The sequence below is a fragment of the Papio anubis genome, chromosome 16 (genome assembly GCF_008728515.1).
Source record: "Papio anubis isolate 15944 chromosome 16, Panubis1.0, whole genome shotgun sequence".
In the NCBI taxonomy this organism is placed as follows: Eukaryota; Metazoa; Chordata; class Mammalia; order Primates; family Cercopithecidae; genus Papio; species Papio anubis.
Window position 1 is genome coordinate 39,978,759 of NC_044991.1, and position 18,189 is coordinate 39,996,947.

At 40.8% G+C, this 18,189-nt stretch overlaps 1 protein-coding gene across 9 annotated transcripts in view; it reads left to right on the top strand.

Moving 5' to 3' along the window:
• Positions 1-18,189, top strand: part of DZANK1 (double zinc ribbon and ankyrin repeat domains 1) — a 98,681-nt gene that overhangs the window by 55,322 nt on the left and 25,170 nt on the right. For all 9 annotated transcript variants that reach the window (XM_031656531.1, XM_031656529.1, XM_031656530.1 and 6 more), the window contains 3 exons: positions 11,191-11,313; positions 12,118-12,282; positions 13,821-14,028. In XM_031656531.1, the coding sequence (XP_031512391.1) occupies positions 11,191-11,313; positions 12,118-12,282; positions 13,821-14,028 (496 nt within the window). The remainder of the gene's footprint in view (positions 1-11,190; positions 11,314-12,117; positions 12,283-13,820; positions 14,029-18,189) is intronic.

The window sequence follows — 18,189 nt, forward strand, 5'->3', positions numbered from 1 at the left end:
GCCAAACATTCCCCAGCTTCAGTTTTCTGGTTCTCCTGGCCAGAAATATTGACTTGTGCCCACCACTTCACATGTGCTATGTAGACCACCCTTAGCTCCAGGCTGAAAACCGTGACGATGGGAACTGACTTTGTGTAACTCCCCTCCTGCTTGTATGTACTTGCTGCAACTTTACCTGCTTCTGTTCATTCTCCACTGCCTTCATGTATTATCAGCAGATTTTTTTTTTTTTTTTTGAGACAGAGTCATGCTCTGTCGCCCAGGCTGGAGTACAGTGGTGTGATCTCGGCTCACTGCAACCTCTGCCTCCTGGGTTCAAGTGATTCTCCTGCCTCAGCCTCCCAAGTAGCTGGGATTACAGGCATGGGCCACACCCAGCTAATGTTTGTATTTTTAGTACGGATGGTGTTTCACCATGTTGGCCAGGCTGCTCTCAAACTCCTGACCTCCAGTGATCCACTCACCTCGGCCTCCCACAGTGCTGGGATTGCAGGTGTGAGCCACCGCACCCGACCTATTATCAGCAGATTTTATAGTTATTTTCTGTGTGGGAGTCATTTGTTATGGTCTTATGCTATCATTACCAGAAGGAAAAATCTGTAGTTTTTTTTTTTTTTTTAAAGACGATTTTTATTACATACGATGTGTTTCTTCTTCAGAACTGAGACTAAAAACCAACTAATGAGATGGTGAATTTCATCAGAAAACACATCCATTTCCAAATCAAAGCTGGTGTAATTTTAGGGTTGTCTTTTGTTGAGAGTTGTTTGTCTGTTAATGTGGTTTTAGACTTGATATCACTCTCATCATAAAATGACACTCTATAATTTTTTTCCAAGGCACCAGAAGAAATAGTGAGATTGGGACAGCATAAAAATGGGAAACAGTGGAACTTCTGGAATTCTTGGAATATTCTTACAGATAGATTTCAGTAAATTGCAAGCAAAAGATTTTCTCAGACATCCTTTCCTCAGGCATTCAGGACTTATTTTGTAAATAATAAAACCATTTAAATTGATTTTATTAACTGTCAGTGATGTAACTGTTTCAGAACAATCCCAAAATTGAATTTGTTCTAAAAATTGTATTTCTATCTGAATGGCATATCAGAGCTTAGATGTCACAGGATAATATTTATCTCTGTAGTCCATAGAAGTCACAATGCATGTTCATTCTGATAGCTTTATGTCTTTTCTTTGTTTAGCAGCATTAATATGATGGGGTAAGGTAACTTTTCTTTGTCTTCATTTTTTTGTTTTGTTTTTTGATCAGTAAGACTACCAGAAAGATAACTTTTCTTTCTTTAAAGCAATGTTGTATTTAAAAGCCACTAGAACAGTCAGTACATTTCCATGAAAAGTCTGAAGGCTTTGTATTTAGAAATCCAGGCCAGTAAGCTTTATGCCAAAATCCTGTCTTAAGGATAGGACAATTGAAATGTAAGTTCTGAAGCAAAAGTTTGCAGAGAATTTCTCTTTGATTTACCTGAAGGAGTTTCCCTCTAATTGCACAGAAATGAAGGCAAGTGCACACAAAGAGGGCTTCTGTTCTCGGGTGTCTGTGGATGCTGGGGGCTGATGTGGCCTCTCTTGGATAGGTTTCTATTCTAGATAACAGAGCAGTCCCTGAAGCAAAACAGGATATAGCTGGGCAGATAGAGTGAACTAAAGTGTGTGTTTTTAGGGAAATGTGCCCTTAGCAAATAGTTTCCCTGGTGTGCGCAGTCTTAGTATTGTGGCAATACACACATCCAGTTACCAATTGAATCAATCATTCATTGACTTAGTAAAACCATTTGAATGACTCCCATGTGCCAAGATATCAGGACTGTCCTAGTGGAGGGAATAAAAGTGAAATTATAGTCCTTTCTCCTGAAGAAATCAAGTTCTAGTGGAAAGCAAGGTGGGACAGGAAGGAAGCTGGCTGATGGAACTTGGCCCATTGCTAAGCATTCCTATCCCCTTAACTGTGGGTAATTGTCTGAAACTCCCTACAGACCTGGGAAGAAGCTATTGTATTAAAGGGGCTGTATGGAATTAGGGAGAGAAGCCAGGCTTTAGAGTCAGATGACCCTAATTGTGCATCTCACCCTCTCTGTGTCCCCGTGCTCTCCCTCTGTAAGATGGGGACAGTGACGGCTCCACCTCCCAGGTCTGCCTGCCGGGACTGCCGGGACTGCTGTGAGGGTGCAGGGCAGTGTGGGAACAGAGCCTGCACATGGTGGGTGGTCAGGTAGCAGCCACTGTGCTGTCACTCCCATTTGGGAAGTGAGCAAGTCTCTTACCAGGCAATAGTGAGGAAGCAGCAGGAACAGATTCTAATCTAGGTTTACCTAACATAGGCCCAGGAATTCTCACGAAACAGTTCTGCCTCTGTCCCCAATATAAAATAATTGTTCTCATGTGTCAAGAGTGGGAAATCAAGTCACACTTTTCTATGGAAACCAAAATTCCAAAGGGTAGAAGATAAGCCTCAATCGTGGCCTCTCAGGTAGTTTAGCTCTCTTCTTCCTTCATTAATATTGTTCTGTTAAATCAACAGTAGGGCTTGCTACCCCTTGTAGAGGACTACGTGCTCGCAAAGGAGATGTTCCCGATAAGTCCTGCTCTTGCAAACAAAGCAGGACATTCCTTCCCTGCAAACAGGGAGGACAAAGGAGTCAGCTGCAAACAGCAGACCCTGGGGACTGGTTTATGTGTAAACATCTTGAAAAACCAGAAAGTCAGGGAAAGGTCGGAAAAACAACATGTGTCTTGTGACTTGGCAACATTCCACAAACGACTGTATAAAATAAATCAGAGCGTGCCGTTCGGGGCAGCCGCCATGTTTGTCTCGTCTTGTGTTGTCTTGTGTGTTCATTCCTTTGTCTAGGAAACATGCGGACCCCAACATCTGGCGCAGTGAGCAGGGTCCGTGGCTCCACAAGACCAAGGAACCGGAGGGGGAACACCCCGGGTAAGTAAATAAAGAAGGGAGACCCACAGGAAAATTATGGGGAATTCCACCTCTCTGGCCTCTGAATACTTGCGGTTGCTCCAGGGACTGTGGATGTCTATAGGAGTAGAAGTAAAAGAAAAGACTTTGAAGCGATTGTTTGCCCATGTTGAGCAACATTGTTATTGGTTTCAATATCAAACTAAAGTGCAGCTAAATGGAAAGGAATGGTTACAAGTAGTTAAAGTCCTGCCTCGAGCTCATCAGCGAGGGCAAACAATGCCTCTGACTTTGTGGACTTTGTGTAGTTCCATTACTCAAGCATTAGAATTACTTGAAACTGACTCAGAACATGGCGATACTGCCACAAGAGGTGAGGCATCTGAAGCTTTGGAGAGGAATGATCTTAGAGAGGAACATATTTACGCCCCGGTTGCTGAGGATAAAGAATTGGAAGAAAAGCTAATGCCTCCTTCATCTGAAGGAAATTCTGACTTGCTGCGCATTTTAGATATGTTACAACAGTTGTTAAAATTACAAGGTGCTGCTGCTCCTGTTTCTCCTATTCCTCCACCACAAGCCTTCCCTGTTACTTTCCCTTCTGCTCCTTTGGAGGAAGATTTCCCCTTGCCGCCACCTCCAACTTCTTTGCCTATGCCAGATCAGGTTTTTTCTGTACCCTTTCCTCCTGTAGGAAAAAGAATCGAAGGTAAAGATGATTTTGAAGGAGTGGAGTTGTTCCCAATAGCACAAGCTTTTTGCAGAAGCACAATGCTCAGTTTCCAAAGCGGTGGCCATAATGTGACTTTTACAGCACTACAATTTAAATTTTTGAAGAATGAAGCTCTGAGGAATTTCCAATTATGGACCTCAGTCACGTTTGTTCGGCCCCTTCTTAGTTCCTTTTCTTCCAGGAACGCCCATGATGATTCCTATTGACTGGGAAGCTGGGAAAGGCTGTCATGACACGACTCTCTCAATGTAGCTTCAAATTAAAAGTTGAGGTGGTAGGAGGAGGGCAAGAGTGCAAGCTAGAACAAATGCTACCGAAATCCCCAGGACCTGCAGAAGAGCAGCTTGGTGCCTGGACAATATGCCACTCTTAATGCTCCAACTGAGGCCTAGATGATATTGCCCCTCACTCAGATTAAAACTTTGTTTTTAAAAGCGTGGACTAAAGTTAGAGATATGAGTAAAACTTCTTTATCATTTGCTTGGAAATCCTGCAAAAGAACCAATGGAGCCGTATCAAAAAGATTTTGTAGCCCATCTTTCAAGATGCTGTATTATTTGAAGACTGCTTGAGGCCCGGGGGTCCACCAACCTAAAATTCTTCTGGATATGCTGGCCTTTGAAATGCTAGTCTTGCCCAGGCGTGGTGGCTCAAGCCTGTAATCCCAACACTTAGGAGGCCTTGAGGCAAGTGAGATCCACGAGGTCAGGGATCGAGACCATCCTAGCTAACATGGTGAAACCCCCTCTCTACTAAAAAATGCAAAAACTAGCAGGCGAGGTGGTAGGCGCCTGTAGTCCCAGCTACTCAGGAGGCTGAGAGCAAGGCCAAGTAAGCCGGGAGAAGTGAGGAGCTTGCAGTGAGCAGAGATCTGGCCACTGCACACTCCAGCCTGAAGCGACAAATGAGACTCCGTCTCAAAAAAAAAAAAAAAAAAAAGAAAATACTAATCGCAGGTGTCAAAGTTATTAAGACCTTTAAAAGCCAGTGGAGCTAATTTAGATAGGTATATTCCGGGCTTGTGCAGAGCGTTAAGAGGAAGGGCTATTTACAATTACTCAGTTGTTAGCCTGGAGCACTCTAAGGCCTTAAAGGTAATTCTAAACAAAGTATGTGTGTGTGTTTTCAATGTAAGGAAACCAGCCATTTAAGAAAGAATGTAAAGGAAAAACTAGACTCCCGACATAAAAGAAAAAGTTACCCTCACAAATTACCATGATGTGGAAAAGGTGACATTGGACCAAATGAATGCTGTTCAAGAAACTAATAAAGAGTGGAAATTTAGCCATGCTCACCCCTCCCGGGAGGCAGAAGACCAGGGCCCACTGGGCTTGGAGCCCCAACAATTCACAATGCAGGCCTATCACAATACCCAGTGAGCGATGGCTTACAACATCATGAATGACTTAGTCATCCCCTTAGAGATATCACCTTACCCGTTTCTCAGCTTTATGCTGCCACTAAATGAGTGCTGCTGCTGACTTAACAATATCAGCCTTATACTTTTTCTCCTAATGGGAATATATAAGTTAGTTACTGGAGTGTGGCCCTTGCCAAGGGACATATAGGACTTTGTTAGGTCGAGCAGCGAAGCTATGCAGAGGTTAATGGTGGTTCAGGAATCATTGATCCTGATTTTGCTGATGAAATCCTTATTGTGGGTACAGGTTTCACAGTTTATGCACCTAGAGGCAGGGGAATGTATTTATACAGAATTGCTTTTTGTGCCTTTTTTCCCTTTCTGTCTAGAGGCGTGTCTTGTCAAGGAGTTTCCATAGTACTGGGAAAACTGTTTTTCTAGGAAACTTTAGTTTCTGATCAAAACCTTTATGTTCATGCAAATTAATGGGATACTTTTTGAGGGGGATTAGTCGATACAGGAACCAGATGTATAGATTATTTGCTTGGCTCAATGGCCTGCTCATTTGGAAAAGAAACAGGTAATAGAGTTGCCTCTTATCTGGCCTAGGTACTGCTTCTATAGTCTACCAAAGTGCTGAGCCCCTGGGCTGCTGGACCTGAAGGACAACAGGGAAAAGGAAGTATTATTTTTATAGTTCTCATTAACATTAACCTTTGGGGCCGTGATCTTTACAACAATTTGGTGCCTTTCTAAAAGCATTCCTCATATTTCTCTGGCTGCAAAGGAAATATGATGTTCAAGATGGTACCACAATCAACTGGTAACTCCTGTTTAGGTGGAACAGTGGCCCATTATCTAAAGAAAAACTTGAGGCTTTAAAATTTCCCAGTTAAGGAACAGTGGCGAGGGGCATGATTGAACCAAGTACTTCTGCATGGAATTCCCCTGTGTTTGTCATTAAAAGAAAAGTGGAAAATGGCTTATTAACTGATCTGAGGGCTGTAAATGCCTGTATTCAACCTATAGGACTTTAACCTGAAAATGCTTCCTAATCCAGCCCTCATCCCACAGGATTGGAATTAATAGTCATAGATCATAGGGTGTTTTTTACTATTCCATTATCACCCCAAGATTGTAGAAAAAATTTTGCCTTCTGTTCCTGAATATAATAATAGACAGCCTACTCAAGATATCAATGGAAAGTTCTCCCTCAAGGGTATGCTTAATAGTCCTACTCTTTGTCAAAAGAATTTGTTCATAGAGCTTTTAAAATCCCTGTTAGATGTATCAATTTCCTACTGTATTGATATATCATTATATAGGATGATATTCTATTAGCAACTCAGATAGAAGTGATCCTGCAAAGTCAAAGTTTTTCATGCTTTACAATAATTAACTCAAATATAATTTACAATTTCTCCTGAGAAAATGAAACTCAGGTTCCATTCAATATTCAGGATACCTTTTGTAGAGAAAGCAGATTCGGCCACAAAAATTCAAATTCGAGAGAATCAACTTTTGACTCTTAATGATTTTCAAAATTGCTAGAGGAGACATAAATTGAAGCCCAGCCCCATCTTAGGCATACATACTTACAAATTACAGCATTTAATTTGCTACCTTAGAAGGGGATTCAAAGATTTAAATAGTTGCCATCAACTATCCCCCTGCAGCAGAAGAAGAGTTGTCGTTTGGCAGAAATAGAATTAGTGAAGCTCAACTTAATTATATTGCACCCAATCCTTCCACTCTCTTTATATGTCTTTTCAGCCTCCTCACTCACCAACTTGGCCATTTTACATCAAGATAATAACATTCTGGAGTAGCTATTTTTGAAGCTAATAAAACCATTAAAATTCACCCATACATTGATAAATTGGCTGAATTAATTATCAAGGACAGCAGCTTGCATCATGGAGTTCGTCAATTGCTTAGTACTGACCCTATTAAAATTATTATGATTATCTAATCCAATACATTGAGTCTCTATTGAAACTCATGAAGGTTGGCAAAGTGGTTTATTGCTGAGTAGCCTTTGGCTCTTTTTCTCAGGCACTTCCTAGCATCAAATTATTTGCTTTTCTACAACAATATCCTTTATTGCCATATAATCCCATCTCTTACACCCCCAGTTAAAGTCCCACAGCACTGCTTTGAAGCGCACATCTAGTAACTTGGAAAACGGATATTGGACTCAGGATAGCTTTAGGAATTTCTCACTATCAAAATTTGGATCAGTGCGTTTTTGCATTCTTATGTTGCAGGACTGGCCTCAGGCCTTGCAATACAGTTTAGTGATTCTCCATTACACTGCTTATGCAACCTAAATCTCTTTTATAACTTCTTTTACTTCATTATTTCCCGACTCCTTTATAAAATTATTTTCTTTATTATTTATGGCTCTTACTTCTGCACTGCCCCCCTTTTATCCTCATATTCCTAGATTTCTCATTCTACCTTACAGGATGACTTTTTAGCAGTAGTCAAATTGATTCCTTGCTATTAGCAATTATCCAACATACTCAGGATGAACACCAATTTGCATCATACTAGTCTAGTTTAGAGATTACAGCAGTTTTCTGCTGCGCCGACAAGCCCGGAAGAACTATTGTCAGGGCCTGTCCATCTTATGCTCCTATTATTGCACCTTTTCTAAGTCCAGGTACTAATCCTCAAGGCCTCAACAAAATCACATTTGTAAAATCTGGACATGCATATGTCTCTTCTTTTGAGTGTCTAAAATATGTTCATCCTTACAGTTGATACCTGTGCATTTCCAATGGGCTACCATTACCCTCAGAAAAGGCTGACTCTGTTATCACTCATTTTACGCACTTGCTTTGCGGTTATGGGAGTTCCTGCTGAATTAAAACTGATAAATGCCCCTGCTTATGGCTCTGCATTAAAATTAGCTGCCTTTCTTTCCAACATATCATATTCACCCATTCCACGGTATTCCATTTTAACAGTCAAGGCCAAGCAATTGTGGAAAGAGCCAATGCTACTTTAAAATTTGCAGCTTTCTGAAACAAACAGAGCTGAACGATTCCCAAAGACATCAAAATTCTGAGAAGCCCTTTTACTTTGGAATTTTTCTCAGCCATTGGGTGCCAATTGCAGCAGTCGGCGTGGTGAGAACATTTTCAACAACCTTTAGAAAACTGCAAAACAGTAATCTGTGGGTGTATTATCAGCTAATTTAAAGACGTATTTAAAAGGAGAAAGTTTTTTTTTTTTTTTTGAGACTGAGTCTGGCTCTGTAAGCCCAGGCTGGAGTGCAGTGGCGGATCTCAGCTCACTGCAAGCTCCGGCCCTCCGGGTTCACAGCCATTCTCCTCACCTCAGCCTCCGAATTAGCTGGGACCGCAGAAGCCCGCCACCTGTAGCCTAGTTTTGTATTTTTTAGTAGAGGCGGGGGTTTCCGTGTTAGCCAGGATGGTCTCACGATCTCCTGACCTTGTGATCCATGCGTCTACCGGCCTCCCGAAGTATACAGGATTACAGGCTTGAGCCACGGCGCCCGGCTAAAGGAAAAGTTTTACAGTGGGGCGAGGCTATGCTGTTGTCCATACAGGTGCGGAGGCGAGGTGGTTTCCATCTCGGCCAGTTGAAACAGTGCCATATGTAAAAAGAGGAGTCAGTCGAAGAGTTCCTCAAAGGAATTTCAGGAGCTGAATCCCAGGTGCTCAGAGAACATTCCACCTTGGGACTCGACATGGAGCCTCCGACATAGAATTGACTGAAAAAAGCTTACTCAGGAAGTGAAGGGTTTATTCAACAAGCGGGCAGCTAAAACCCACTGACTTTATTCCTGGCTATGCTGGCACTTTAGTGAATTGCCAGGTAATGACTGGAGAATTTACATACTGTGCTTATATTCCCTTTCCACCCCATATATCAAAGGGAATTGGCTGGCCTGGGGAGACAAAAGAAGTCCCAGTATTTATAATGATACTGCTTGGATAGCATCACCTTTTTTAAAACCAGGATCCTGAACTAGACACATGGCGCATTGAAATAGTTTCATATCCATTTAGGGTTGAAGGTTACCCATATGCTTAGGGAGTAAGCCCACATTGTCTGCATCCTTCTCCTTGGGGAAGCAGGCTGTGAGCTATAACCATAGACATATATCTGCCTTTACTATAGTTATTGTGGCTCAAAGTTTTAGTATAATCATGCTGCATTACTTAATGAAACTCTGCCAAATTACATTATCTTTATGCCTATCCCTGATGTGTCTGGAGGTGTTTTCCCAACTGGGGTGGACTAGATGCCAGGAAGTGAGTAGACCCGCGATTATTTATTAGAAGTAAAGGGAAGAAGTCGTAAATACCTTGTTACAGATTGGAGTCTTACATGGAGATTTTCAAACTAAATTCAGCCATATCAACCTGCATTGGCATAAAATTAATCACAGCATTTCTGTGGATGGCAGTGATATTAGTGGGCATGATGGTGGTCTCTCACCCCTATGCCACATTTGGCTAATACCTCACAAATACAAAGTCATATTTGGAAGTTACTGGCTGCTGGTAAACCATGAAAATGTTCACTTCCCGCGGGAAACATAATCAGCAAATCTTACTAATATTGCTAGCCAGCACCATATATCTTTATCAAGGTAGTTCTAAGATATGTTATTGCATGTGTAAGAAAGACTTACTTCTTGTCAGTAGGAATTATTAAATGGGATAATAATACAGAGTGAATCAACTGTACAAACAATGGGTACATTCTTAAGTTGTATCATCTACTTAGTGGAATAATAGTGGAGATAAGATCTCATTCCGATTTATATATCACTAGAGCCAGAAAAGAATACAGCTACCCGTGAACTTAACACATGCCTGGAGTAGATCTAACAGGGTTACTCAAATTTACAAAGTAATGCAAGATCTTGTCCACATAGCGGATAATGGATTTAGGGTTGTCGAAGCAGCAGTGGTGGGACTTGTAGCAATTGCTTCCACGCGCTGTTGCTGGATTAGCTCTACAGAGTATACAAAATGCAGAGATTTATGCAACAATGCTTGAACAATCCCATTTGTTGGCAGCAGCAATGAGACATAGATGTATTTTGACTGGAGGTGGATAATCTGGAGCAAGTGGTTTCTAGCAGTTCGGAGATCAGCTAACAGTGTTAATACTAGAGCTTTATTTAAAATGTAGTTGGAATACTACCCAATTTTATTATTACTCCTGTTCCTTTTAACAGCATGTACATAATTGGACTAGAGATAAAGAGACTTAATTGGCCACTAATAATCTTTCCCTTAGAAATACAAATTAACACAAAACATTTCCTGAAACATTTGCAATCAGTTACCGTTGCTGGCGGAGCAGATTTGATGACTAGTATTGCAAAAGCTTGGCGTCTTTAAGCCCTAGGCCCTGTAAAAACTTTGCAGCTTCTGTTTCTAGTAATGTATTGATTGTGTCTTGCCTTTGTCATTCACAGTCTGCTGGAGGCGGTGCCGAGAGACAAACACGAATCCCAGCGAGCTCAACATGTGATGATGGTTTTGAAAGAAATTCAAACTTGTAAATAAAGAAAGGGGAAATGTAGAGGACTACGTGCTCGCAAATGAGATGTTCCCAATAAGTCCTGCTCTTGCAAACAAAGCAGGACGTTCCTTCCCTGCAAACAGGGAGGACAAAGGAGTCAGCTGCAAACAGCAGACCCTGGGGACTGGTTTATGTGTAAACATCTTGAAAAACCAGAAAGTCAGGGAAAGGTCGGAAAAACAACATGTGTCTTGTGACTTGGCAACATTCCACAAACGACTGTATAAAATAAATCAGAGCGTGCCGTTCGGGGCGGCCGCCTCGTTTGTCTCGTCTTGTGTGTTCATTCCTTTGTCTAGGAAACATGCGAACCCCAACAATCCCTGATATTGAGAAATATTAAGATGTGCAAGGCATCAGTTTCATTGACTTTCTGTGATCTCCATGAAGGAATGTGTGCTCTGTGTACTAATTTATTAACTGGTGAAACCTATCATAGCTGTACTCCTTTGGGCAAAAAAAAAAAAAAAAAAGAGAAAAATTGTATTTCCAGGGCTCATATTGTCTGGGGGCTTTTTATCTTTTTTGAATTGGGAGGGGGATTAGAGAATATAGTACTGATCCTGCCTTTAAATGCCGTTTCATTCACCAGTCGATATGCAGTGGGGATAAAGCCAGTCCTCCGCCCACTCAGACAGGGGGGACCATCTCCTGCTCCAGATGTGGTCGTTGGAATCTCTGGGAGGCGTCCTTCTGCGGCTGGTGTGGAGCCATGGTGGGTATTTTAAAATGGATTCTGTATACTGAGCACCTGGAGAGAGCCAGGCACTTCTCCCATGGCCTTGCAGAAATCACTTCTTGTGATTTTGCCACTGGTACCTATAACCTAAGAATCTGGAGATAGGGATAATTAATTATCTTACATTGAGAGCCATCTCTGGTGACGGTTTTGATTTCCTTTTCTTTGAGGTTAAACCTTTTCACTAATTTATTGACTGCTGGCATTTTAAAAAATGAATTCTGTCTGCTTGCCTCTATAATAAAACACTCAAGACTATGTATTTATTCATTTATCTAAGTATCACATGCAAATAATAAGAAAGTTTTAGAGTGAAGGGTTAATCTCCTTTCTAAGTCCCACAGTTCTCCTCTCAGAAGCAATTGCTCATATCCAGTTCTTGAGATGTTCTTTCAGCTATTCAAGGCATGTATAAGTAAACTGGTGCTATGAACACTGATCCAATTATTTTCACCTAGCAATATGTCTTGTTAGTAACCTCCTCATTCTTTTCAGTGGCTTCATAATCCATTGTTTGTATGTATGTACTGTAATATATTTAGACTATCCCTATTGCTGGACATGCCTGTTGTTTTCAGTGATTTCTTTTAAAACCACAATGCTTTAGGGGTTGACCTGAAGTACACTGCTTTCTGTACTTGACCATCTGTAGGATAAATTCTGGAAGGTAGAATGGCTGGGTCAGAGAGTGTGGGCATATGTTAATTTGTATGGTATGATAATAATTTACATGGGGAAATTATAACTCTAATATTCATCAAGATATTTTCTATCCTCTAGCTTGGCATTCCTGCTGGCTGCTCTGTTTGCCCTAAATGTGGGGCCAGCAATCACCTGTCTGCCCGATTCTGTGGCTCCTGTGGTATTTGTGTGAAGTCCTTGGTGAAGCTTAGCTTGGACAGAAGCCTGGCTCAAGCTGCTCAGGAACCTCGCCCTTTTTCTGAGGTGAGGCCTCCCCTGTAGTAAGAACTGGTACCCGGGAAGAGGCTGTAGCTCTGAATGTGTGTGCTCTACCCTGTGAATCAACCCGGGGAAGAGACCCAAAACTTTTAGAACTTTCACGTGGAATTTCAACTAGGTGTGTAAATAAATGCAGTCAATTTAGATTTTAAACACTCAAATGATTTCTTCAGAAATCAAACATCTAAGTTGGCATATTTATGTGTAGTAAACTGAGGTCTATGCCATTGCATTTGTGGACATAATGCCACTTTAGTGGCTTTAAAACACATGAGATAGAATGCACTTCTCTTGAATTTCTTATGTAGCATTCTGAGAACTTTTCCTTCCCCTTGTTTATATTTTAGAAAACGTAGGTATATAAGATTGCTTTTGTAATTTATAACAGCTGGGCATAGTTTGAGGAAAATCTCACCAGGTTATTTTCAGAAGTACTTAAGCTCTAACAATTGGCTTTGTGTTAGATTTTTATAATTATTTTATAAATTTCTCTAAGCTGGATAAAGACTTTTCATGTTTCCTCTTATCTCTTTATTATAAGAAGTTAAAGACTGATAATTATTAGAGGATGCACTCAGCACTTTGTATGCAGTTTTAGGGAGTTCATGACCTTCTTTTGTGAGACGGAGTCTTGCTCTGTTGCTCAGGCTGGAGTGCAATGGTGCAATTTTGGCTCACTGCAACCTCCGCCTCCCAGGTTCAAGCGATTCTGTTGCCTCAGTCTCCTGAGTAGCTAGGATTACAGGCGCATGCCACCATGCCCTACTAATTTTTGTATTTTTAGTAGAGATGGGGTTTCACCATGTTAGTTGGGCTGATCTCGAACTCCTGACCTCGTGATCCACCCACCTCGGCCTCCCAAAGTGCTGAGATTACAGGCATGAGCCACCGCACCCAGCCGTTCATGGTTTTCTTAACCTAGTTTGAAAGATTTAAATCCTAGACTGCCACTAGCCCTTACTCCTTTGTGCAAATGAAACAAAGGTGTTCTTTTCTCAAGACACTTGACTGCCATCTATTGGAAATTGCTTGTAATATGCTGGTTTTTCTACTAGAAAAATTATCCTAATATTCAAATATATGATGTTCACCATGTGAATGGTACTACTTTGAATGCAGTGGCGTTGTGCAGTGCACAACCTTTCATGGTAGTCCTCTCAGGTCCCCAGGAGAGTATGTTAGAGAAAATGTTGGTGGCCAAGTGTGGGTGAGTAGTGAAGTCTATGCTGTATTGCGTTATAGAGCTGAAAAGGATAGATATCTTCCAGGCATCAAGCAGGCCAGCGAACACCCCTGGATTTGTTGAATTTTAGGTAATAAATGGCTAATCATGGATCAGGCTGGAAGTTGCTGGGAAAGACAGGAGCAAGGAAGATGAGCCAAAGACTGGAAAACCCTTTTAGTTCAAAGTACAGTTTTTTTTGAGATACTTTTTATTCTGATTAAAAATGTTTTCTATAAGTAAATGCAAGATTGATTAAATCATATTCTAATTTAAAAAATGTTTTCTGCCTCACTTATAGCCCCAATGTGCCTGGCAGTCCCTGAATAATCCTTTGCCCAGATCTGATTCTGGGACTAAGAGGGACATAGGCACACAGACTGTTGGCCTGTTCTACCCATCCGGCAAGCTGCTAGCAAAAAAGGAACTGGAAATAGCCTCTCAAAAGCAGAGGCAGGAGAAAATGAGTGACCATAAACCGCTCCTCACAGCCATCAGCCCAGGAAGAGGTAAGGGGGAGATGCCCTTTCTTCTGGTCAGGAGGGAATTCACTCTTTCTCTGAAAGAACATTTCATTTTCTCGTTGTTTTAATTTATTTGTATATGTAAGAAGTAAGTTTCTTTCTTTTCCTCTTTTTCAAGGAATTTTCTTTGTATGGGAAAAAAGAAGCTCTTCTGTAAGCTCTTCCTTAAACTGTCAGTACTCTGATGTTTTAGCTCATAGCCCTGTTGTCTGGCTCCTTAGTCACATGGCGCATGTGGGTTTCTTTTGTCGTGGTAGGCGTGTTGTTAGTGTGCAGTGCTATTGCTATCTGCCATTATCCCTTTTTTTTTATTGTGGTAAAATTTATGTAATATAAACTTTACCATTTTGACTATTTTTAAGTCTATAATTTGGGCCAGTTGTGGTGACTCATGCCTGCAGTCCCAGCACTTTGGGAGGCCAAGGCTGGAGGATCTCTTGAGTCCAGGAGTTTGAGACCAGTCTGGGCAACAAAGTGAGACCCTGTCTCTACAATTTTTTTTTTTTTTTAAGCAGTCATTCGTGGTAGTGCATGCCTGTGGTCCCAGCTAGGTGCTTCAAATTTCATTCTGAAATTTAATCTCCATTGTGGTGGTATTAAGTGGCGGGACCTTTTGGAAACTGATCATGAGGATGGAGCCCTCATGAATAGATCAGTGCCTTATGAAAGGGCTGAAGGGAATGAGCTAACGCCCCTTTTTGTCCTTTGGCCCTTCCTCCATGTGAGGACACAGCGTTCCCCTCCTTTGGAGGATGCAGCAATGAAGCACTATCTTGCAAGCAGAGAGACCAGGCCCTCCCCAGACACCTAACCTGCAGGGACCTTTATTTTAGACTTCTAGCCTCCAGAACTGTGAGAAATAAATTCCTGTTCTTTATAAATTACCCAGTCTCAAGTATTTTGTTTATAGCAGTGCAAATGGCCTAAGACATTTTGCTAGTATTTTGTTGAAGACTTTTATGTCTGTATTTATGAGATATTTGTCTGCAGTTTTCTTCTTTCCTTCTGCTGTCTGTCTGATTTTGGTATCAGGATAATGGTAGCCTTATAGAAACACTTCTTTCTTTTTGAAGTGGTTATGAAGAATTGATATTAACTCTTATTTAAATTTTGGTAAATTACCTGTAAAGCTATCTGGATCTGATGTTTGTCTAGTGGGCAATTCTGATTACTCTTTACTTTTTATAGGTCTGTTCAGATTTTCTATTTCTCGCTGAGTCAGTTTTGGTAGTCTGTGGTTTTCTAGATATTTGTCTTTTTCATCTGATTAATTTATTAGCATACAGTTGTTTGTGATACTCTTTTATAATCTTTTTTATTTCAATAAAGTTGGTGATAACATCTCCTATTTGATTTCTAATTCTAGTAACTTGAGATGTCACTTTTTTTGGTCAATCTTACTAAAGGTTTGTGAATTTCATTGATCTTTTGCAAGAACCAAATTTTGGTTTTATTGATTTTCTATTATTTTTATATTCTGTGTTTCATTAAATTCCACTCTAATCATGATTTCCTTCTTTCTTCTTACTTTAAGTTGACTTTACTCTTCTTTTCCTGGTTTAAGGCCAAAGATTAGGGCAATGATTTTGAGATCTTTCTTCAGAATGTGAGCATTTGCTGCTATAAATTTCTGTTTGAGCTTTGCTTTCACTGCATCCCGTAAGTTTGGTGTACCTTCCTTTTCTTTCTTTCTTTTTTTTGAGATAGGGTCTCGCTTTGTCGCCCAGGCTGAAGTGCAGTGGCACAATCATGGCACACTGTAGCCTTGACCTCCTGGGCTCAAGTGATCCTCCTCCCTCAATCTCCTGAGTAGCTGGGAGCACAGGCACAAGCCACCACACCTGGATAATTTTTAAATGTTTTTGTAGAGATGGGGTCTCACTGTGTTGCCGGTGTTGGCCAGTCTCAAACTCCTGGGGCCAAGTAAGCCTCTCACCTGAGCCTCCCAGAGTGCTAGGATTACAGGCATAAGCCACTGTGTCCAGCACCATGAATCCAGGTTTTTTGTCCATTCTGACAATCCCTATTTTTTTTTTTATTGGATTGTTTCATCCATCTACATTTAGTGTTATTATTGATAAAGTTGGACTTACCATTTTCTTTTTGTTTTCCAAATGTTTCTAAATGCCTTTTTTGTTCCTCTGTTGCTCCTTCACAGCTTTCTTTTGCATTGCATGTTTTCCAGTGTAACATTTTGATTTCTTTAATGACTTTTTCACTACATACGTTGAGTTATTTCCTTAGTGACTACTATAGGGTTTTCCTCATACATCTTAACAGACTATACTTCAAGTTTATACTAACTTAATTCCAGTGAAATATAGAAATTCTACCCCTATAATCAATTCCCTCCTCCCAACTTTTGTGGCATTGTTTTCTAGTATAACATTATGTTTATGTTTACATATATGTTATAAACTTTCAAAACACTGTTATTAGTTACAACATGATGTCTTTTAAAGACGCTTAAAGAAAAAAGAACTATTATATATTTATGGCTTTTGTTACATTAGCCTTCTTTTCCCCCATTTATAGTTCTCTTAATTTATTCCTTTGGATTCATTTCCTAAGCCCAATGAAGCTTTGCTCTTACCCACCTCCTTTTTTTTTTTTTTTGAGATGGAGTCTGGCTCTGTCGCCCAGGCTGGAGTGCAGTGGCGTGATCTCAGCTCACTGCAAGCTCTGCCTCTTGGGTTCACGCCATTCTCCTGCCTCAGCCTCCCAAGTAGCTGGGACTACAGGTGCTCGCCACCACACCCAGATAATTTTTTGTGTTTTTGGTAGAGACGGCATTTCACCATGTTAGCCAGGATAGTCTTGATCTCCTGACCTTGTGATCCACCCACCTTGGCCGCCCGAAGTGTTGGGATTACAGACGTGAGCCACTGTGCCTGGCCTCACCCCTCACCCATCTTCTTTGTGTTGTTATTGGTCAATATATTTTATTTCTATATGCTATAGGCCAAACATTATAATTCTATTCATATTGTTTTACATAATCTCTTTTTGAATCTGTTGAGAAGAAGGGAAAAGAAATATGCATTTGTAATGTCTTTTATAATTACATCATTACCTTTACTGGTGGTGGTGGGCTGTGTGTGTGGCGGGGGGTGTGTGTGTATTCATATTACTCTCTAGGGTCATTTGCTTTCAGTCTAAAGAACTTCGTAAGTATTCTTATAAGGTGGGTTTGCTAGCAATGAATTCTGTTTTTGTTAAACTCTACTAGCTGTAAGATTCTTGCTTTACAGTTGTTTTCTCTGAACACTTTGAATCTACTGTCTTCTGGCCTCCATTATTTCTGATGAGAGTTCTGCTGTTAATATATTGGGGATCCCTTGAACCTTAGGAATCACTTCTCTCTTACTTCTTTCAAGATTCTCTTCTTGTCATATTCTTTCAACAGTTTGATAATGTGTCTTGCTATGGATCTCTTTGAGTTTATCCTACTTGAAACTTATTGAGCTTCTTTTAAAAAATTTTTTAAACATTTTATTAAAAAAATTTTTGTGGCCGAGCGCAATGGTTCAAGCCTGTAATCCCAGCACTTTGGGAGGCCGAGACGGGCAGATCACGAGGTCAGGAGATCGAGACCATCCTGGCTAACACGGTGAAACCCCGTCTCTACTAAAAAAATACAAAAAACTAGCCGGGCGAGGTAGCGGGCACCTGTAGTCTCAGCTACTCGGGAGGCTGAGGCAGGAGAATGGCGTAAACCCGGGAGACGGAGCTTGCAGTGAGCTGAGATCTGGCCACTGCACTCCAGGCTGGGCAACAGAGCGAGACTTCGTCTCAAAAAAAAAAAATGTTGTGGGTACATAGTAGGTGTATATATTTATGGGGTACGTGAGATATTTTGGTAGAGCCATGCAATGCATAATAGTAACACTGATTGCATAAACAAACTTGCAAAATGAAAACCAATAAAAACTCTAGATGTAATCCCTCCCACTTTTTAACTTTTTGTTTTTTCTCTTTAGTCTTATTGTACTGTCTTAAAAAGTTGTTGTAGTTATTATTTTTGATTGGTTCATAATTTAGTCTTTCTATTTAAGTCAAGAGAAGTCCACACACCACGATGACGGTGTTATGCTATTCTGTTTCTCTGTGCGCTTACTATTACCCATGAATTTTGTACTTTTGGAT